Source organism: Passer domesticus, chromosome 24, assembly GCF_036417665.1.
Source record: "Passer domesticus isolate bPasDom1 chromosome 24, bPasDom1.hap1, whole genome shotgun sequence".
Classification (NCBI taxonomy): Eukaryota; Metazoa; Chordata; class Aves; order Passeriformes; family Passeridae; genus Passer; species Passer domesticus.
In genome coordinates this window covers 4,905,601-4,927,427 of record NC_087497.1, presented here as the reverse complement: position 1 = coordinate 4,927,427, position 21,827 = coordinate 4,905,601, and the positions used below count along the sequence as shown (strand labels likewise).

At 52.6% G+C, this 21,827-nt stretch overlaps 1 protein-coding gene across 1 annotated transcript in view; it reads left to right on the top strand.

The window, feature by feature from the left end:
* CSMD2 (CUB and Sushi multiple domains 2) overlaps nt 1-21,827 on the top strand; it is a 245,056-nt gene that overhangs the window by 210,818 nt on the left and 12,411 nt on the right. The window contains 16 exon segments of the mRNA XM_064398686.1: nt 1,277-1,357; nt 2,470-2,583; nt 3,091-3,279; nt 3,904-4,050; nt 4,704-4,892; nt 6,455-6,640; nt 7,167-7,361; nt 9,106-9,279; nt 10,079-10,252; nt 11,691-11,864; nt 12,698-12,886; nt 14,522-14,695; nt 16,064-16,246; nt 17,209-17,385; nt 18,920-19,099; nt 20,699-20,872. Of these exon segments, the coding sequence (XP_064254756.1) occupies nt 1,277-1,357; nt 2,470-2,583; nt 3,091-3,279; nt 3,904-4,050; nt 4,704-4,892; nt 6,455-6,640; nt 7,167-7,361; nt 9,106-9,279; nt 10,079-10,252; nt 11,691-11,864; nt 12,698-12,886; nt 14,522-14,695; nt 16,064-16,246; nt 17,209-17,385; nt 18,920-19,099; nt 20,699-20,872 (2,700 nt within the window).

The following is a 21,827-nucleotide window of genomic DNA, read 5'->3' as shown; positions in this document are numbered from 1 at the left end:
CCAGTTTTTTCTAGGAAGTTTTTCAGCCCAGATTATTCCAGGAAATTTTTCAGCCCAGTTTTTTTACACGAAATTTTCATACCAGTTGTTGGGTTTTTTTTCCCCACAGAGTTTTTCAGTCCAGTTTTTTGCAGGAAGTTTTCCAGCTCAGTTTTTTCCACAAAGTTTTGCAAATTTTGCCCTTTTTCACCTTTTTCACTTGGACTTTGCTCAAGTCACTCTGAGAACTCCAAGGATTTGCAGCTGGAAACATTCTCACTCTTGGAATTCTTTGTGGAAAAAAATCACTAATTCCAAGTTTAAAAAAAAATCAGAAATCAGTGAGTTTTGAGCTGGAGCACCATTTCTGAGGTGCTGGAGCAGCCTGGGACTCTCCCTGCTGGGTGGGTGACTAAATTCCACTGAGGCCACCAAGATCCTTTTTCAGCATCCCCAAAATTGCAGTTGACATTCCCAAAGGAAAAACATCGTCCAGGAGCACCCGAAATCTTCCTGTTGGGGTGGAAGAAACATCAAGATACAAATTCCTGCCTTCATCTCTGTAGGATTTGTTGGGGGAAAGGCTTGGTTGGATTTGGCCAATTCTGTTTCCTGGTGGAAAGGGAGGATTTTCCTGGAGAGGGAGGATTTTCCTGGTGGGGAGGGAGGAGTTTCCTTGTGGAAAGGGAGGAATTTCCTTGTGGAAAGGGGGATTTTCCTGTTGGAAAAGGAGGATTTTCCTGGTGGAGAGGGAGGAATTTCCATGTGGAAAGGGAGGATTTCCTGGTGAGGAGGGAAGAATTTCCTGGTGGGGAGGGAAGAATTTCCTGGTGAGGAGGGAAGAATTTCCATGTGGAAAGGGAGGAATTTCCATGTGGAAAGGGAGGAATTTCCTGGTGAGGAGGGAAGAATTTCCTGGTGGGGAGGAAGGATTTTCCTGGTGGGGAGGGAAGAATTTCCTTGTGGAAAGGGAGCATTTTCCTTGTGGAAAGGGAGGAATTTCCATGTGGAATGGAAGGATTTTCCTGGTAGAGAGCGAGCATTTTCCTGGTGGAAAAGGAGGATTTTCTTGGTGGAAAGGGGGGATTTTCCTAGTGGAGAGAGAAGAATTTCCTTGTGGAAAGGGAGGATTTCCCGGTGGAGAGGGAGGAATTTCCATGTTGAAAGGGAGGAATTTTCTTGTGGAAAGGAAGGATTTTCCTGGTGAGGAGGGAAGAATTTCCTGGTGGGGAGGGAGGATTTTCCTGCTTCCATCAGGCTGCCTTCAGGATGTGCCACTCTTCCCTTGCCCTCCCAGCCTTCCAGCTGTTCCGCTGCCAGCCTCCCACCATCGTTCCCAACGCCGAGATCGTCACGGAGAACGAGGAGTTCAACATTGGTAAAACCTTCCCTCGTCCTCCTCATCCTCACTCCCACCTCTCCAGCTCCTGGGGGTGCATTTTCCCCCCCCCAAATCCTGGTTTTCCAGGAGGTTTTTCCATGGGAGGTCAACATCAAAAGCAGCATCGAAGTATTCGTGTTTTTCCCAGTCTTTTCCTCCCTGGAAAAATGGATTTTTGGGAGAGATTTGAGCCTGTTTGGAATCTCTCAGGAGTCTTTGGGAATAATGACATTTCTCAGGTGTTGCACATGAAGCTTTAGAGCCTTTATTCTGCTTTTTGGGGATCTTTCAGGAGGTTTTTTGTGGTTTTTGGTTTTTTTTTTTTTTTTTGGTCATCCACATTTTGAAGTGGCTGCAGCCAGGATTTTTCTTGGAGCAGCTTCTCACCCTGGCTGCTCTCTTTGAGGGGAGTCTGCACCTGGAATAATTCCCAAATCTGGTGTGGTGACAGGAGTTTTCCCAGGGTGACTCCAGCATGGCTTTCCTAGCCTTTTATTTCTGATTTACTCCTTTTATTCCTGCATTTCCCCCTTTTATTCCCCTACCCCTTTTTTCTGCACCTACCCCTTTTATTTCCACATTTACCTCTTGTATTCCAATATTTACCCCTTTATTCTGCATTTTCCCCTTTTATCCCTGCATTTCCCCCTTTTATTCCTGTATTTACCCCTTTTTTCTGCACCTACCCCTTTTATTTCTGCATTTACCCCTTGTATTCCAATATTTACCCCTTTATCCCTGCATTTCCCCCTTTTATCCCTCTATTTCCCCTCTTTATCCCTCCATTTCTCCCTTTTATCCCTGCATTTTCCCCTTTTATTCCTGTATTTACCCCTTTTTTCTGCACCTACCCCTTTTATTTCTGCATTTACCCCTTGTATTCCAATTTTTACCCCTTTTGTCCCTGCATTTCCCCCTTTTATCCCTCTATTTCACCTTTTATCCCCCTATTCCCCCTTTTATCTCCCTATTTCCCCTTTTTATCCCTCCATTTCCCCTTTTATCTCTGCATTCCCATTTTTTACCCCTCTATTCCACCTTTTATCCCATAATTTCCCCTTTTTTGGCTGCATTTCCCCCTCCCATCCCTGTTTTCCATCCCTTCCCAGGTGACATCGTCAGGTACCGGTGCCTTCCTGGCTTCACCCTGATTGGGAATGAAATCCTCACCTGCAAACTGGGCACCCACCTGCAGTTTGAGGGACCCCCACCCACCTGTGAAGGTAATACTTCCACAAATCCCAGATTTCCCTGCTCAGGGAAGGTTTTTTTGGCACATTTTTCATCCTTGGGGTTCATTTTCCCATCTGCAGGAGTGTGGGATTTTGGGAGGAGGGAGTGAGACCCCCCCTGAGCAGGAATTGGAGTTCTCATGTCCCAGTTAACAATCCCATGGGATGAGCTGTGGTTCCAGCTTTTGTTCTAACAGAGTTTCCAGATATTCCTGGAGAGGTTTTTGTGCCTCAGGAGAGTTCTGGTTGTGGTGCTGCTCGTTTTGGGAGAGGTGTGAGCTGAGGCAGTGGGAACGGTTTGTTGGCTTTGCTGCTTTTTGCCCCTTTCTTTGAGTGTGACAATTGTTGGGATTTGTGGGATTTTGGGGTTCTTTGAGCCCCAGGGCTCAAGGTGTGCAGGGGTCATGCTCTGCCTTGAGCTGGCTCATCAGGACAGACCTTGTGCTTCCATCCTTCCTCTGAAAAATGTTCATTTCATGTTCATTTTTCCATTCCCAGTGCACTGCCCCATGAACCAGCTGATGACGGATTCCACCGGGGTGATCCTGAGCCAGAGCTTCCTGGGAAGTTACCCCCACTTCCAGACCTGCTCCTGGGTGGTGAAGGTGGAGCCAGGCTACAACATCTCCCTCACCATCGAGTACTTCCTCAGCGAGAAGCAGTTTGATGAGTTTGAAATCTTTGATGGTGAGAGATTCCCCCCTCTGACCTGCCTTCCATCCCAAACCTTCCTGGGGTTCCATAATCCCATGGCAGTCAAAGGGGAAGGAGCATTCCAGGGCCAGCTTCCCACCTGGAGCCTCCTGCTGGCCTTCCAGAAAGCTCCTCACTGATTCCTGGCATAGGGAAACAGCTACAATTTGATTTTTTTGGGATGGATCTGAAGGATTTTTCCAAGGGGCAGGAGTTGGGAGAGGGATGGCAGCAGAGATTGCTGCAGGGGGTGAGTTGGGAAAGGGGGAATTCTCATCCCTGAAGGCCACAGGGAGCAGATTCTGCAGCCCCAGGAGTTCTTGGGAAAGTGGGGGGGGGGGGGGGATTCTCAGGATAAAGAATGCAGGCACAGGGACTGTGCTGGTGCTTTTGGGGTCACCATGAGGACCTGAGCAAAATCCTGCCTTTCCTGGGATCAGCTTTGCTCCTGGATCCCAGGAGCAGGATGAGAGCCCTGGAACTCCCCAGGGAGCTGGGAGCTGCCTTTCCTCAGGGAAATCTCCCTGTGCCTGTTCCTCCTGCAGGGACACCGAGCCCCACCAGTGGTTCCATGGCTGCTGTGACTTTTCCCTTTTCCCTTTTCCCTCTCCCTGGCAGGTCCCTCTGGGCAGAGCCCCCTGCTGCTGTCCCTGAGTGGGAATTACTCGTCCCCTCTGACCGTCACCAGCAGCGGGAACAGCGTCTTCCTGCGCTGGTCCTCCGACCATGCCTACAACAGGAAAGGCTTCAAAATCCGCTACTCTGGTGAGTCCCAGCTGCCTCTGCCAGGGGCAGGAGCAGCTCCACAGCCAGGAGAATCCATGGAATTCCTGCAGAGATCCAGCTGTCAGGGCAGGAGCTGCCAAGGCAGGCACAAAGGCGGGTGCGTTCCGAGCTGGGGAGGTCGGGAAAAGCAGGGTCTGTCCAGGAGAAACCTTGGAGCTTTGGCTCAGTCTCAACCACTCCGTAACAATCAGGACCAGGATTGTGGGTTCACAGTCAGGAGAAATTCCAGGGAGAAACCTTGGAGCTTTGGCTCATTTCCCAACCACTCTTCAGAATCAGAAGCCTGATATGGAGTCACTGATGCCAGGGGCTGGATATCGGGAAAGGTTTCTGGATGAGGGGGTGGCCAGGCACTGGAAAAGTCTGTCCAGGCTTTGCTCAGCAAATGAATTAAGGGATATTTAATTATCAGGAATGGCTGGTAATGAATTAAAGGAATATTTAATAACCAGGAATTCCTGGAGCTGGGTGAGGCTCAGACCAGAGCCCTGCGCTCCATCCCCGCTCGACTCCGCGTTTATCCATCGCTGATTTTTGTTTTGTGGTTTTTGGGGAAGCTCAGTGCAATTCCTGGGAGTGGGAAGGGAATGACTCTGCTGCTGCTCATCCTGTGACTGGTTTGCTTTTCCCAGCTCCCTACTGCAGCCTCCCACAGCCTCCAGCCCACGGGATGATCCTGAGCCACTCCGGGCTGCGCCCCGGCAGCTCCGTGCGCTTCGGCTGCGACGCCGGCTACCGCCTGGTGGGACACAGCACCACCACCTGCAGCCAGCACCCCCAGGGCCACTTCCACTGGAGGGAGGCCATCCCCCTGTGCCAAGGTGAGAGCAGGGATGGCTTGGGATCGAGTTCTGAGAGTCCCTTGAAAAGCAGTGAAAAAAAACCCGATGTTTGGGTAATTCCGTGTTGAGAACAAGCTCGGAGCACTGAGGGGAGATCCTCGTCTCCAGGGCTTTGGGAATAGATGGCAAAGAGGGAAGGGAATGACTGGGAGCTGGAAAAGAGCAGCAGGGAAAAGGTTGGATTTTCCAGGTGCCCTCTTTTCCCTGGGAGAGCCATTGGTATTCAGCCTGGCAGCCTGTCTAGACACCAGGCCTTGGAGAGGGATTGGCCAGCCCTGAGCTTGCTGCAGTGACACTCCTGTCACCATCAGTGCCGCCAGGGATGGGCCTGATCCTGCCTCTGGAGCTGCTGAAACCTCTCAGAATTCCAGCACCTGCCAGCTGCTCTGGGATCCTGCTCCATGCTGTGGCAGGAGTGGGATAAAAACATGGGGAAAGACCCGGGGCTCTGCTGCTGCTGCTGCACAGGCAAAGTTTGGGCTCTCCAGCCCTCACTGGGCTCCATGTCGCCAAAAGTGACTTTTCCTGCTTTTCCAGCCCTGTTTTTGTGCACAGGGAACACCAGGAAGGGGAATGTTTTGGGGTGGCTCAAGAGAAGAGCTCAGGAGCTGAGCTGGGATTGCTCCAGGAGGGAATGGGAAACACAGGCAGATATTGGGATCAGGGGTTAGGGCTGTGTCTCCTGGCAGGTTCTGCTCCTCTCCCAGCCCCACAGAGCCTTCAGGAGCTTCCCGGTGGAGCTTCCCAAGTCCTGGCTGCTCTTCCCTTGGCATTCCACCCTGTCCAGACAGGAGGGAAGTGGATCTGCCTTTTCCCCAGAGCCAGGCTTGGAGAGGGATGGGTACCACAGGGTGGGTTTGGAGTCAGATCTGGATTTGCTTTCCCTCCTCCTCCTCATGCTGCTGGAGAAACAGATCTGGGGACATTTCCCAGCGCTGGCAGGGTTGGGAAAAAGGGTAACAGCATAAATGACAGTGATTCTTTGTGTATTTTTGCTGTCACCTGCCTGCCCTGCCCCCTGAGCCCAGGATCCCAGCAGGAATGGTGCAGAGCCTCCCCTCCAGAGCGCTGCCATCTCCAGCAGCCGCCTGGCACCGTGCCTGCTTTCCCATTTTTCCCACAAATTTCCCCCCTCTACCTCCTCAGCCATGAGGCTAAATTTAGCCTCTCTTCTGCTACAACATAATTACACAATTTGCTGCTTTGTGTAATGCAGAAGTGCTCCTGGAGAGGTGTTTGGGGTCGGTGCTGCTGTGGGGTGTGAACACAAAGCGTTCCCACTATCAGATCCTTTATCTCCACCTGGAAACCCAGAGCACTCTGCTGGTGCATCCTGTGGGACAGATCCTGTGGGAAGTGTGAGCCAGAGCCTCCCAGGAGAAACTGGGATTCAGGGTTGGCTTTGCTGGTGCAAAAGCTGGCTCTTTATGAAGGGTGGGCACTCCCTGCAGTGTCTGTAGGAAAGTTCAGGATCTGGGGTTTCGGTTTGGGATAAAAACAACAACTCCCTGATTTTTTTATTTTCAATTTTTTTTCCCCAGCTCTGTCCTGTGGAGTTCCCAGAGCCCCAAGGAACGGGGTTGTCTTTGGGAAGGAGTACACAGTGGGCACCAAGGCCGTGTACCAGTGCAACCAGGGCTTCCAGCTGCAGCCGGGCGCCGAGCCCAGCGCCGAGTGCCTGCAGGAGGGAGTGTGGAGCAACGGGAACCAGCCCCCCCTGTGCCTGGGTCAGTGGGCTTTGGGCTGCCCAGCCTGCAGAAATGCCTTTGGGGCTACCCAAAGGCCAGACAAAATTAAAAAGCATCAAGCAGTTGTATTTGTTGAAGAGCTTCAGGGGCGTTTAGGGCAGACAGAGCCCCCAGGGGCTGCACCCAAAATGGACAATGGGTCACAGGTTTCACACTTTTATAATTTTGGTTCATTTGCATATTGGGGGTTAATCTCCCAATTACAGCTTCAGGTAATGAAGTCATTTACCCCAAGTTTGCTCCCCCCCAGCTCAGTTTTGTTTCCATTTCTCAGGGCCTGAGGCAGCGAGGTGTCCTTGGTTCCTATTTGATGATTTTAACACCATTGCACGCGGTTTTTCACTTCGGATTTCAGGCACTTACAACATTACCCACAACATTTTCCTTTCAATTCTCAACCACAGCCCCACCAGGCGATACACCCCTCACTAAAAACCCACCACAGCTGGAACTTTTGCTGCGTTAGAACCTCACTTAACCAACTGTGTGCCATTTTCCCCCTCAGCCGTGACGTGCCCCGACGTGAGCAGCATCGCGGTGGAGCACGGCCGCTGGCGCCTCACCTACGAGGTGCAGTACCACTACAACGCCCAGCTGATGCTCATCTGTGACCCTGGCTACTACTACACGGGCCAGAGGGTGATCCGCTGCCAGGCCAACGGCACCTGGAGCATCGGGGAGCCCGTGCCCACCTGTAAAAGTGAGAGCAGGGGCACCCCCGGGTGGCGCCGGGGCTGGTTTTGGTTTTTGGGTCAGCAAATGGCAGCCCCGGGAGTTTCAGGGTGGTGCTGGTGGTGGACTTGATGGTCTCAAAGGTCCTTTCCAGCCTGGCTCATTCTGTGATTCTGTGGTGGTGCCCTTTGGGTACAGGATGGGATGGTTTGGTGCAGATTTTGGGAGGGAATCCATCCCTGTGAGAGCTGGGATGGATTTCCCAGGGCAGCGTCGCCAGGGGCTGGTTTTGTGTTTGGGCTCAGCAAATGCCAGCCCTGTGGGTTTCAGGATGGTCCTGGTTGCTGACTGTGGATAACCAAGGAGATGGTGCCCCTTGGGTTCAGAATGGGATGGTTTGGTGCAGATTTTGGGAGGGAATCCATCCCTGTGAGGGCAGGGAGGGGCTGGGATGGATTTCCCAGGGGAGCTGTGACTGCTCCATCCCTTCCAACCCACCCCATCCCTGGAAGTGTCCCAGGCCATGTTGGAGCAAACTGGGATAACGGAAGGTGTCTCTGCTGTTATGTAGGACTTAATTACTCCTGGCAGCAGCTGAGGTGGAGGCAGCAGAGCTGCTGGAAAGGAGCTGGGATGCAGGGAGATGCCTGGATGTGATTCCTGGTTTAATCCCAGCACTTCTCTGGGATCTCAAGCCCTTCAGCTCAGCTGTTGCTGTGGGGTCCCAGCAGCTTCTCTGTCACGGCTGCTCTGAAGTCAGGGCTTTTAAGGAGGAAAAATAAAGAATTGTGCTGTCAAGCCTCAGCTCTCACACAAACACCAGGTTTACAAGGGTAACAGTGTCACCTGCAAATCAAACCCAACGCGGCACACCAGCAGCTCTCAGTTGTTCTGACACCACTGCTGTGCTTTGGATCTCTCCTTTTGTCAGAGGTGGAGAGTTTTTCTCTCCAAGTGCAGACAGAGGCAGCAAAATCTCTCCTTCCCTGCTGCCTGCCTTTGTTTGTGGAGCTGTGGCTGCTGGCGTGGGTGACAGATGTACTTTTCCCCCTGCCAGCTCTTCCTCTGGTTCTGGGAGCAGGAGCCTGACCTCCTTTTGTTCCCTCAGCCTTATTGCCACCTAAATCCAAGTGACAGGATCTTGGCAGTGCCCCGAGGTCAGGAGCACCCAGCGGGAGCTCTGGAGGGTTTGCAGAGCTTGAAGGCAGAGAAAATGAAGATAAAATCAAGAGCTGGAGTTCTGAGGGGGAGTTGGGTTTGCAGGGGCTCCTGCATCCCACAAACCCAGCTGGGATCTGCAGATTTCTGGATTTTGGCTTGTGGGGGAAAGCTGGGCGTCCTTTTTAACTGGAAACTTTGTGCCATTCCAAGGGCAGGCTGGACAGGGCTTGGAGCAACCTGGCCCAGTGGGAGATGTCCCTGCTCATGGCCTTTAAGGTCTCTTCCAACCCACCCCATTCCTTGATTCCGTGGGTTTTCTGGGAATCAGCAATGGGTTAATGACAGAAAAATAGTCCTGTGTGGGGAAGTTCTGGTGTGAAAAACTCCTTTGGTTCCTTCCCAGCCTGTCTTTAGTGCTTCCCTTGTGTCCTGAAGCATAAATATTAACAGCTCTTATTTTTGTCACCTCGTCTAACATGGCTCTGGAATTATGACAATTCCTGGAATTATTTAATGAACTTCCCCACTCCCGCAGTAACTCCTGGTGCTGTGCCTGGATGCATTCCTTCAACACCCAGCCTGTTCTCACTATCCTTTGGGATCTCTCCTAGTTATCTCCTGTGGGGACCTGCCCACCCCTCCCAACGGGAACAAGATCGGGACCCTCACCAGCTACGGGGCCACTGCCATCTTCTCCTGCAACACTGGCTACACCCTGGTGGGCTCCCGGGTCCGGGAGTGCATGGCCAACGGGCTCTGGAGCGGGGCTGAGGTCCGCTGCCTGGGTAGGTGTCCCTTGGGAAACTCCTGTGGCACCCACGGGCGTGGGGAAGGCTCCTGGGGGCTCCTCAGGAGGGAACAGGGGATTTAGGGACTGATATCCACCCTGCGGGGTTTGGAGTGGATGTAAAAGGGAGGCAGGGTTTGATTCCTGCGTCCTCAGTAGGTGTGAGGTGTTTTGGGATGGGGATGTTTGTTTGTGACAGCAGAGTCTTGAGGTGACAGCCTGGAGCTGAAAGAGGTTAGGGTTGGGTTGGATATTGGGATGGATTCTTCCCTATAAACAGCATGGTATGGATTGCCCAGAGAAGCTGGGGCTGCCCCATCCCTGCAAGTCTCCAAGGAGGGCTTGGAGTGGCCAGGGATGGTGGAAGGTGTCCTTGTAGACAATCCTTATGTTCCTTTCCAACCCAAACCAGTCTGGGCATCTCTGAACCCCATTATGCCCAGAGAAGCTGGGGCTGCCCCATCTCTGGAAGTGTCCAAGGAGAGGTTGGACAGGGTGACCTGGCAGGGTGGAAGATGTCCCTATGGACAACCCTTACGTTCCCATCCAACCCAACCAGTCTGGGCTTCTCCAAACCTCATCCATGCCTGGAGAAGTCTCGAAGGAGATGTTGGACAGGGCTTGGAGTGATGAGGGATGGTGGAAGGTGTCTCCTTGTAGACAGTCCTTACATTCCCTTCCAACCCAAACCAGTCTGGGCTTCTCTTCACCCCAATCCCGCAGAGACCCGGGCGATGCCTTTTGGGGACACCTCTGCTGGGATCCCCAGCTGATTCCTGCTGTTTCCCCCCCTCCAGCCGGGCACTGCGGCGTGCCCAGCCCCATTGTGAACGGGCAGATCAACGGGGAGAACTACAACTACCGTGGCAGCGTGGTGTACCAGTGCCAGCCCGGCTTCCGCCTCATCGGCATGTCCGTGCGCATCTGCCAGCAGGACCACCGCTGGTCCGGCAAGACGCCTGTCTGTGTGCGTAAGTACTTGTCATTCCTTCAGCCCTGGGGGGAAATTCCAGCCTGGAAAGGGTTGGAAGGGGCTGTGGAAGGGGTTGTGGAAGGGGCTGGGCAGAGCTCACACCCACGAGGTGTGGGGCGGCCGTGCACGCGCGTTCGGGGCGTTTTTCTATCAGAATAAATCACACAGGACTCTTATTTGTTCATGCAGGAAAAAACACTATTCTTTATTCACATAACTCCTTTTTGTGCAGTTTTACAGACCTCATGTGTCACTCCAGTTGGTCCGTAGCTTTCTTGCTAATTACTTTATTGGTTAGGGTCTGTCAAATCTTTTTATTCTTAAATTCCTGTGGGGTGGCTGTGCATGCTGAAGGAGGAAGAATCTGAGGGATGTCTGAGATCCTGCTGGAGATTTCTGGGAGAAGAATGGTTGGAAAGGGTGGAATTTACTCTCATGCCCATGGCAGGAGCTGGAATGAGAAGTGCTTTAAACTCCTTTCCATCCCAAACCATTCTGGAATTCTGAGTTATTGCACAGAATAGACCTTGGGGGTAACAGAAATTTGGGATTGTTGATCTGAGCTCTGGTGGGGTCTGGAATGAGGGACAAATCAGGACATTCTGTGTGACAATGATCAATAAAGCTTTGTCCTCAGCTGTGCCAGGATGTCACATTCCTTAGGCAGCCAAGAATCTCCTGGTGGCTCATGCTGAGTTTCCTTTGTGGCCTGGAGCTGGCTGGAATCAAAGGCTCTGCCAGCAGCGGGGCCGTGCCCTCCCTGTGTCACCTGCTGAGGTGACAGCAGAGTGTTCCAGCCACTTCCCAGAAGTATTTGGGATGCTGGAATTGGCTTTGCTTCCCTGGGAGTTGCCAGAGCAGCTCCTGTACCTTTCACTTCATCCCAAGCCAATGGCAATCAGGGAAAAAAAAACCTAAAAAAATTAAAAAAAAAAAAAAAAATCCTCGCTTCAGGGATTTGGAAGTAAAATTTTCCCACAAAGTTTCTCCTACTTGTGCAGATTTCATCTCTTCAGGCCCTGTGCTGGAATTCTGATTTTCCTCCTATTTTCCCTCTTTCCTCTCTGCTTCCAGGTGTAACTTTTCCCTGCAGGGAGCAGCCAGGACTGGTATGGGGAGAGAGGAAGGGAACAGAGTTTGGGATGCCTGGGGTGGTGTGGGATTAAGAGCAGGAGCTGGGATTTTTGGAGAGGGCTATGTGGTGTAAATCAGTGGGATCCTGGCACTCAGCTGCCTGGAGATAGATGCAGGGAATTCCTGGGAATTCCTGGTGCCACTGAGACCTACAAAAATCCCCTTCTCTCAACCCCAAATCTTTAGGTTTTGGGATTGTGTGGGGTTTTTTTATGCTCTCTTACCTTCACAACTTTTTCCAATGAATAATCCAGTTTTTCTCCAGTAATAAATCCAGTGACATTTCCGTTTTGTCCTTGCAGCCATCACCTGTGGCCACCCTGGCAACCCCCCCAACGGCCTCACCCAGGGCTCCCAGTTCAACCTGAACGACGTGGCCAAATTCCAGTGCAACCCCGGCTTCCGCCTGGAGGGAGCTTCCCAATCCCAGTGCCTGGCCAACGGCCAGTGGAGCAGCACCCTGCCCTCCTGCCGAGGTCAGTCTGGGCCTTCCTTGGGGATTTCTCCACGATCCCAAGCCAGAAATCCCTGGGAACCACCCAGGGGATGTCCAGGGGATGTTGGAGATCCCAGGGCTGCTGTAAATCCCATGGATCAAACCTTGGGATTTTCTCACCTCTCTGTGTCCTCCAAGGTGTTACAGTGTGTTAGGAAAGGAAATTTGGGATCAGACCCAAATTTGGGGTCAGAGGGTGTTAAAGGCAGGCACAGCCCTGCAAGCACACCCTGGTGGTCACAGGCCATGTCCATGGAAAATCAGGATCTCTCCTCTGCTCCCCCTCAGATCACCTTGTCCAACCTCCTCGTTTATCTTCCCAGGAAATATCTTCCCACAGCTTTGTGCAGAGCCCTCTTCCCTTTTTCCCATGGGATCAGCACTCAGGTTCACTTCCCAAATCCCCTCCTCTCCCTGCACTCCCTCCCTCTGCATTCCCCTAATCCAGGATTTCCGACCATGCTGGATTATCAATTATTCCCTGCTGGATGATGGAAATCCCAGTTTGGGATCAGTTATTCCCAGCTGGATAATCTAAATCCCAATTTGGGGCTGGAGATCCAGCCTCTGCTGCTGGGTGAACACCTGCAGCATTGCCTGGACTCCCTTTTTCCCCTCCTTTTCACAAGAAATTTTTTCCACTCCCACCCTCAAAAATCTCAAGGGGAAAAAAAAAAAAAAAAAAAAAAACCTTAAATCACAGCATAAAATCTTCAACTTCTCACCTGTTTTTTTTTGGAGAACCGCACATTTTCTGCCCCACCCTTCGCTTCCCGTTATTTTTTTGGGTGTTGTTCTGTTGTTTGTTTGCAGTTGTGAACTGTTCTGACCCCGGGCACCTGGAAAACAGCGTCCGGCAAGTGCAGCCGAGCGGCCCCCACAGGTTCAGCTTCGGCACCACCGTGTCCTATCAGTGCATCCACGGATTTTATTTGTTGGGAACGCACGTCCTGACGTGCCAGGGCGATGGCACCTGGGACAGAGCCCTCCCCCAGTGCCTTTGTAAGTGGCCCCAACGCTCCCTGCCCAGCCCATCCCACGGGGTTTAGCAGGATTCGTGAGGGAAAATCATGAATTTTATTTATTTATGATTTAATTCCCCCCCCCCCAAAAAAAAATCCACCTGGGAATGATCCCACAGTGGTTTCAGGAGTTTTCCCAGGGAAGGGGGTTTGGGGTTGAGGAGAGGAATCCTGTTGAGGGCATTCTCTGTGTAGGGACAGGTGGATCCCAGTGGATTTGGGGGTTCTGGCTGGAATCCCAATGGATTTTGGGGTTTGAGGAGAGGATCCTGCTTGAGGGAGTTCTCTGTGTAGGGACAGGTGGATGCCACTGGATTTTGGGGATTCCAGGTGGAATCCCAATGGATTTGGGGATTTCCAGGTGGAATCCCAATGGATTTTGGGATTTCCAGGTGGAATCCCAATGGATTTGGGGATTTGAGGAAAGGATCCTGCTGGAGCGGGTTCTCTGTGTAGGGACAGGTGGATCCCAGTGGATTTGGGGGATTCCAGGTGGAATCCCAATGGGCTTTGGGGTTTGAGGAAAGGATCCTTCTGGAGGGAGTTCTCTTTGTAACGACAGGTGGATCCCAGTGGATTTAGGGGGATTCCAGGTGGAATCCTAATGAGTTTTGGGATTTGAAGAGAGGATCCTACTGCAGGGGGTTAAGGACAGGTGGATCCCAATGGATTTTGAAGGTGAGGAGAGGATCCAGCTGGGATGGTGCAGGTGGAGAGGGCAGGAGCAGCTCTGGAGCACAGGGAGGGCTCACCCGAGTGAGTGGAAACTCACCTGAGTGGCTGAGGGTACACCTGGGTGAGTGAGGGCTCACCTGAGTGAGGGCTCACCTGAATGAGTCCCAGTCTTACACTGGGAATTTGGGATCCAGAGTGGATTTTAGGTGCTTTAGGGAGGTGCAGGCAGGATCAGCCCCACCCCAGCATGACCAGTTTGTCCCTTTGGGCACTAAACCAGCTGCAGTCCCATTCCCTTCCTTTGGGAATGGCCTCAGAACTCCAGAAATTCCAATTGGCTTGAGCTGTTCCAAAGCTGGGATTGTTCCTTTTGTTTTTTCCATGTTTATCCCTCCACATCAAATCCTATTGAGCAGTTTTGGGCACATTTTCCTCTCCTTTTGTCTGGTCCTCACCCCTTGCATGTTCCTGGGGAATTGGTGAGTGATGATCCATGTTCCCACAGCCAGGAGGAATTCCTGTTAAAACCCCAATCCCAGGCTCCCTCACCCCTTGAGCACAAGGGACCTCCTTCCTCCATTTTATCTCCCATAAAATATTAGGATTTGTAGGATTTGTGGGCATTTGGAAATCCAGGTCAGTTTTACCGCTGATTCCTTGGATTCCTGGGGTTAAAAGTTTTTTCTAAAAAATAAGATTATCCCGTGGTTTTGTTTCCTGTGTGTTGAACTTCCATGTGAGGGTGGGGAGGCCCTGGCACAGGTGCCCAGAGCAGCTGGAAGTGTCCCCATCCCTGGAAGTGTCCAAGGCCAGGCTGGACAGGGCTTGGACAGGGAAAAGCATCCCTGCCCATGGAAAGGGTTGGCATTAACTGACGTTTAAAGCCCCCCAAGCCAGAATTCTGGATTCCCTGGGTGCTGAAGCTGTGTCTCTCTTGCAGTGGTGTCGTGTGGCCACCCCGGGTCCCCTCCCCACGCGCAGATCTCGGGGGACAAGCACACGGTGGGCTCGGTGGTCAGGTACAGCTGCCTGGGCAGGCGCACGCTGGTGGGCAACGCCACGCGGATGTGCCAGCTGGACGGGCGCTGGAGCGGCTCCCTGCCACACTGCTCGGGTGAGGGAGGAGCCTTGGGAGAGGCACGGGGGTCACTCGTTCATGGTCAGCTAGCCATGGCCACCGGTTCATGGTCACCTGTTCATGATCACCCATTCATGGTCACTCTTTCATGGTCACCTGTTCATGGTCAGCTAGCCATGGTCACCCGTTCATGGTCACCCAGCCATTGTCATCACCTCCTACCCATCGTCACCTACTCCTTGTGCCTCGAGGAGGAGGCACTTCCCTTCCCTTCCCTTCCCTTCCCTTCCCTTCCCTTCCCTTCCCTTCCCTTCCCTTCCCTTCCCTTCCCTTCCCTTCCCTTCCCTTCCCTTCCCTTCCCTTCCCTTCCCTTCCCTTCCCTTCCCTTCCCTTCCCTTCCCTTCCCTTCCCTTCCCTGAACTTCCCTGAACTTCCCTTCCCTTCCCTTCCCTGAACTTCCCTTCCCTGAACTTCCCTTCCCTTCCCTGAACTTCCCTGAACTTCCCTGAACTTCCCTGAACTTCCCTTCCCTTCCCTGAACTTCCCTTCCCTGAACTTCCCTGAACTTCCCTTCCCTTCCCTGAACTTCCCTTCCCTGAACTTCCCTTCCCTTCCCTGAACTTCCCTGAACTTCCCTTCCCTTCCCTGAACTTCCCTTCCCTTCCCTGAACTTCCCTTCCCTGAACTTCCCTGAACTTCCCTGAACTTCCCTGAACTTCCCTGAACTTCCCTGAACTTCCCTGAACTTCCCTGAACTTCCCTTCCCTGAACTTCCCTGAACTTCCCTGAACTTCCCTGAACTTCCCTTCCCTGAACTTCCCTGAACTTCCCTGAACTTCCCTTCCCTGAACTTCCCTGAACTTCCCTGAACTTCCCTGAACTTCCCTTCCCTGAACTTCCCTTCCCTTCCCTGAACTTCCCTTCCCTGAACTTCCTTGAACTTCCTTCCCTGAACTTCCCTTCCCTGAACTTCCCTTCCCTTCCCTGAACTTCCTTGAACTTCCTTCCCTGAACTTCCCCAACCCTTCCCTTTTCCCTTTTCCCTTTTCCCTTTTCCCTTTTCCCTTTTCCCTTTTCCCTTTTCCCTTTTCCCTTTTCCTTTCCCTTCCTGCCATGCTCCACCCCTCCTTGTTCCCTGAGTGCCAGCTGCTCAGGGCTGGCTTGGAGCACGTGGGAATTCCTTTATGGAGGGGAAACACCCCCGGGGCTGATGCTGGAGGCTCCACCTTGGGATTCAGGAATTGTGGCCATGTTTGCACCCAGCTCAAAACCGGGGGGGCTCCTGGAACCAGGGAATGTTTAATTTGGAATTCCGCTGCTGCGCTGGGGGTGGAATTCCCGATGCGGGTGACAAGAGCCACCGTGCCCTGGTGGCCCTGGTGACCCCGTGCTCTCCCTGGGCAGGGGGCAGCCAGGGCGTGTGCGGCGACCCCGGGATACCTTCGCACGGGATCGGGCTGGGGGACGCCTTCGACGTGGGCAGCGTGGTGAGGTTCAGCTGCGAGCCCGGCTACTCCCTGCGGGGCTCCTCCGAGAGGACCTGCCACGCCAACGGCTCCTGGAGCGGCACGCAGCCCGAGTGTGAAGGTACTGCTGTGCCACAGCCCCGGGGCTGCCCCGCTGTCCCCAGAGCTGCCCCGGTGTCCCCAGAGCTGCCCCACTGTCCCCAGAGCTGTTCTGGTGTCTCCAGAGCTACCCCAATGTCTTCAGAATTCTCTGATGTGCACAGAGCTGCCCCAGTGTACCCAAAGCTGCCCCGCTGTCCCCAGAGCTGCCCCGCTGTCCCCAGAGCTGCCCCAGTGTCCCCAGAACTGCCCCAGTGTCCCCAGAGCTGCTCCAGTGTCCCCTGGACTGCCCCGGTGTCCCCAGAGCTACCCTGGTATCCCCAGAGCTGCCCCAGTGTCCCCAGAGCTGCCTCGGTTTCTCCAGAGCTGCTCCAGTGTCCCCTGGATTGCCCCGGTGTCCCCAGAGATGTTCTGGTGTCTCCAGAGCAGCCCCAATGTCTTCAGAATTCTCTGAGGTCCCCAGAGCTGCCCCAGTGTCCCCAGAGCTGCCCCACTGTCCCCAGAGCTGTTCTGGTATGCCCAGAGTTGGCCCACTGTCCCTAGGACTGCCTCGGTGTCCCCAGAATTGCTCTGATGTCCCCAGAGCTACCCCGCTGTCCCCAGAGTTGTTCTGGTGTCCCCAGAGCTGCCCTGGTGTCCCCAGAACGCTTCCAGTGTCCCCAAGACTGCTCCAGTGTCCCCAGAATTCCTCTGATGTCCCCAGAACACTTCTGGTGTCCCCAGAACGGTTCTGGCGTCCCCAGAAATGCTCTCATGTCCCCAGAATGGCTCTGATGTCCTCGGAAATGCTCTCATGTCCCCAGGAATGCTCTGGTGTCCCCAGAAATGCTCTCATGTCCCCAGAATGGCTCTGGTGTCCCCAGAAATGCTCTCATGTCCCAGAACTTGCCTTTCCTGAGGACAGGCAATGCAGGGGGAGCCCCTTGGGGTTCTGGGGTTGGTTGTGTCCCCTGGGTTGTTTCAATTCCCCCGTTTCCCTGGCAGTGATTTCCTGCGGGAACCCCGGGACCCCCAGCAATGCCAGGGTGATCTTCAACGACGGCCTGGTGTTCTCCAGCTCCATCATCTACCAGTGCAGGGAGGGTTATTACTCCACAGGGGTGCTGAGCAGGCACTGCACCGTCAATGGCACCTGGACTGGGACCAGCCCCGAGTGCACTGGTGAGCACTGGCGCTGCCTCAGCTTTAGGGTTTGTGTTTTTCGGGTTCTGTGCTGCTTTTGTGGGTGGGTCTGGGTTCATATCAGGGGATGGTGAGCTCTCTGCACAGAGCAGGGAGACAAAACAATTCCTGCTCCAGCTGGGGACCAAGGACAAATGATCCAGACTTCAGACCCACGAACACAAACAACGTGGGCTGGAGAGAGAAAAAGAAGAAGGATGGGACTTCATGGGCTAAATCTGGAATTGGACAATTAACTCCAATATGCAAATGGAGCAGAACTTATAAAAATGTGAGATGTTGTAACCGGTCATCCGTTTTTGTGCCCATTTGGGTTCATCTTGGGTGCAGCCCTGGCTGGGCTCTTGTGCTGCCCAAGGTGGATCCATTGAGGAGATCCTTTATTAAAAGGATAGGGATCCTCCCCTATCCTTTTAACAAATCCCTGCTTTATTCTTTAACTCTGTCCAGCCTCTGTTCTAGCTCAGCCTCCACCAGGCATCACTGGGATGGAATCCTGCCACAGGGAGAGGGCAAGGATGAGCTGCCAGGCCCAGCTGTGCCCACTTGATGCCTTTTGGGCTACCTAAAAACAGAGGCCAGACAAAGTTAAGGGAATAAAAAGCAGTTCTATTTATTGAAGGGCTTTCAGGTACATTTAGGGCAGACAAAGCCCCCCAGGGGCTAAACCCAGAAATGGTTGATGGGTCAAGGGTTTTCACACTTTTATAATTTTGGTCCATTTGCATTTTGGGGATTAATTAATTCCAATTGCAGCTTTAGGTAATGAAGTCATTTACCCCAAGTTTGCTCCCCCCAACTCACTTTTACTCACATTTCTCAGGGCCTGAGGCAGTGAGGTGTCCTTGATTGCCAGGCCTGGAGAGGAATTGTTGTGTCTGCCCAAAATGGGGAAGCAGCAGCTCACACTGTGTGTGGAGTTTGGAGTTATAGACTAAGAACAGCAGGATTACAAATACATGAAAAATAGGAAAGCTCAAATCCTAAGGCACCAAGAGAGTGCCACCCTGAGAAACTCTGCTAAAGCCTGGCCTGGCACCAGCAGCAGCTCAGCCTGGGAATTCTGCTGGGACCTAATGGAAAAATCTTGCTCTGGGGTTCTTTTTCCAGCTGGATGGAGGGAGCTCTGGGATAATTTTGGGAGTGGGTGTTGGCCGAGCTGGGGGGGCTCTCTGGGGCTGCTCCTGAGTGTGACATTCCTGGGGCAGGGATGTGACCTCAGGGCTGGGAACGGGGTGGTGACAAAGGTGGATTTACATCAGAGGCAGTGACTGGGCTAAGTGGGGAGTGCTGTGTGCCTTCCCTTCACCCAGGTTTGACCCGGGTTTGCTTTAAAGTTTAATTAGTGTTAATCCAGCTCCTTTCAAGGTCTTAATGAGCCATTAAGCTCCACCCTGTGCTACAAACCTGCTCCACATTTAACTTTTTAAATCCCACCTGGATAAAACCACTCAGGACCACCACAGATGTGGTTCCAGCTGCCAGAAATTCTCCTTTTCCCCTTCCTTGGCAGTGATCAACTGTGGAGACCCCGGCGTGCCGGCCAACGGGCTGAGGCTGGGCAGTGACTTCACCTACAACAAATCCGTGGTGTTCCAGTGCACTCCTGGCTTCATGATGGAGTCAGACCGAGCAGCTGCCCTCACCTGCACCAAAGACCGCACCTGGAACGGCACCAAACCCGTCTGCAAGGGTAGGAACCTGCAGGGCTTGCAGGAGACAAGTTTTGCAGGCCACCAGAGTTTCCCTGGAAGCCTGGCTGGGCGCTCCTCAGATCCCTTGTCCCACCCGAAGTTTGGCATTTGTCAGGGAAGCAGCAGCACCTTGCTGTGTTCAGGGCTATCAATCTGTGCCTGGGAGGGAGGGAAGGAATTGCTCTTCTCCTTCAAAGCCCAGGGAGTAAAGTGATTTTGCACAAAAACTCGGATCAAGCTCGGATGAAATATTGTGTTTTTCCAGCAGACGCTGTGCTGGCATCACCCAGAAACATCTGAAAAATGTTCCCTGCAAGTCTTTTCATTATTCTGAGACGGCTCCTGTGGTTCAGAGATAGAAAAGGGAAATAGGAAAGCAGTGTCTGGGCAGGCTGGATCTCTTTTCCTCACCCCCCAGCGCAGATAAAATGTGTGGCAGCATCTCTGCATTCCTTTAAAAATCTGGAAAATTCACCTGTCACGGGGCTGATATAAAAACAGGCCACATAAAAACCCTCAAATGCGCTCCAGCTCCTTCAGAGGCTGTAAAGAGCAATTCTTCCTCTCCTTTTTCATTCTCTGCACTGAGCAAATGCTGCAGAAATGATCCAGAATGTGGCCAAGAGTCTCATTTGGAGGCACAGGTTTAGCTCCTCTGAGCTGAAGAGCAGAGCGCTGCAAAAATGTCATCTCCAAACACCCCAGGGTGGGTGAAAACCCGACAGGTTGTGGCTTCAACTGCTCGTCTGAGCCTCAGCCAGGTTGTCCAAAATGTGTGAATCTTCGGGGAAATCTGGGATGAGTTTTCACACCATGTCAGGGCAGATTTTTACCTTCAGCTGAGAATGAGCATTGACTTAAATATCGGATTTGTAGAGATGTTGAGGAAAATGTTCTTCCCCCAGAGGGTGGTGGGGCACTGAACAGGCTCCCCAGGGAGTGGGCACAGCCCCAGGATCTCAAGGAATATTTGGACAATGCTTGGGATTTTGGGGTGTCTGTGCAGGGCCTGGGCTTGGGCTGGATGATCCTCATGGATCCCTTCCCACAGGACATTTCATAATTTGGGATTGAACTCCAGACTTTGAAGGGTTTGTCCCCACTTTGTGCCAGTCCCAGGAGATACTCTTGGAGATCAGGAGGTGACTTCACTCCTACGTGGAATTTGCTTGTTAATGTAAATAATGAAGAAGTGGAGAGACCTGACTCTACTTTTCCTTTTCCTTTTCCTTTTCCTTTTCCTTTTCCTTTTCCTTTTCCTTTTCCTTTTCCTTTTCTCGTTCCTCCTTCTCTGCCTTTTCCTCCTTTTCCTCCTTTTTCTCCTTTTTCTCCTTTTTCTCCTTTTTCTCCTTCTTCTCCTTCTCCTCCTTCTTTGCCTTTTCCTCCTTTTCCTCCTTTTTCTCCTTCTCCTTCTCCTCCTCCTTTTCCTTTTCCTCCTTTTCCTCCTTTTTCTCCTTTTTCTCCTTCTTCTCCTTCTCCTCCTTCTTTGCCTTTTCCTCCTTTTCCTCCTTTTTCTCCTTCTTCTCCTTCCCCTCCTTCTTTTCCTTCTCCTCCTTTTCCACCTTCTCCTCCTCCTCCTCTTTTTCCTTCTCCTCCAGCCATCACCTGCAGAGCTCCGCAGGCCATTCCCAACGGGAAGGTGGTGGGATCAGATTTCAGCTGGGGTTCCAGCATCAGCTACGCCTGCCTGGAGGGCTACCAGCTGTCCCTGCCCGCCGTGCTCACCTGCGAGGGCAACGGCTCCTGGAGCGGGGAGATCCCCCAGTGCTTCCGTGAGTAGGCAGCTTCCCTCTTTCCCACCAGGAATCAGCAGGATTCTGCTTCAAATCCAGCTTTTTTGGGGCTTTTCCCAATGTTTTTTCCCAAGCTCTGCGTCACTGGTTTGGCAGCTCAGGGTTTAGAGGGATCGTGCTGTGCTTCGTGCCCTGTTCCTAAATGGAGTTTTCCACGAGCTGGAGTGGGAATTTTTGGTGCCGTGGTGATGCTTCAGGAGTCTGGAGCCAAAGTCTGGCTGCTCTCCCAGCTCCCTCATGGCTTGGTTTTTTGGGAACCTTGGTTTGGCATGTGTAGGGAGGAGGCAGGGACACTGGTGGTCACGCCAGGGACACTGGTGGTCACTCTACCCCTGTTACAGAAGGGTGATGCCACTTTTGGGATGAATCCAGGCATTTTCCGTGTTCCTGCCTACAAAATATCCTCAAAACTGGGTGTTTGGTCTCAGTGACCCAATCTTCTGCAATCAGGACTCCTGGAACTGCCAAAAAATCCTTTGGCAAAGGGCACCATGCTGCAGCAGAATTTGGGAGTGTTTTGTGGGGTTGGGTGGGTTTGACACAACAGCAAACACCAAACAAAAAAGGGAATTAAACATCTCCTGATGCTGAAGGCAGCTCTGAGTTCCTTTTCCAGCTGCACAACATCCATTTTCATATTAAATCCCACAAACCCCTCACTGTTCCTCACACCTTTCCCAGGATCTGGGATAATTAGTGGGCTTTCCGTGTGACACAGAGCCAAGGAACAAAGTGACACCGTGCAATTAGGGGAGAAAAAAGAGGGGGGAAAAAAAGGCAAATCCGGGGGAGAAGGTGGAAGTTAATTAACAACCACTGACAAAAGGAGATAATTACAAGGAATGCAGCCAGCAATGCCTTCTGCCACCCCTGATTCCTGAGCTAATCATGGAGCTGGATGGGCTGGATGGGATGTGACATTGCTGAGGGGTCT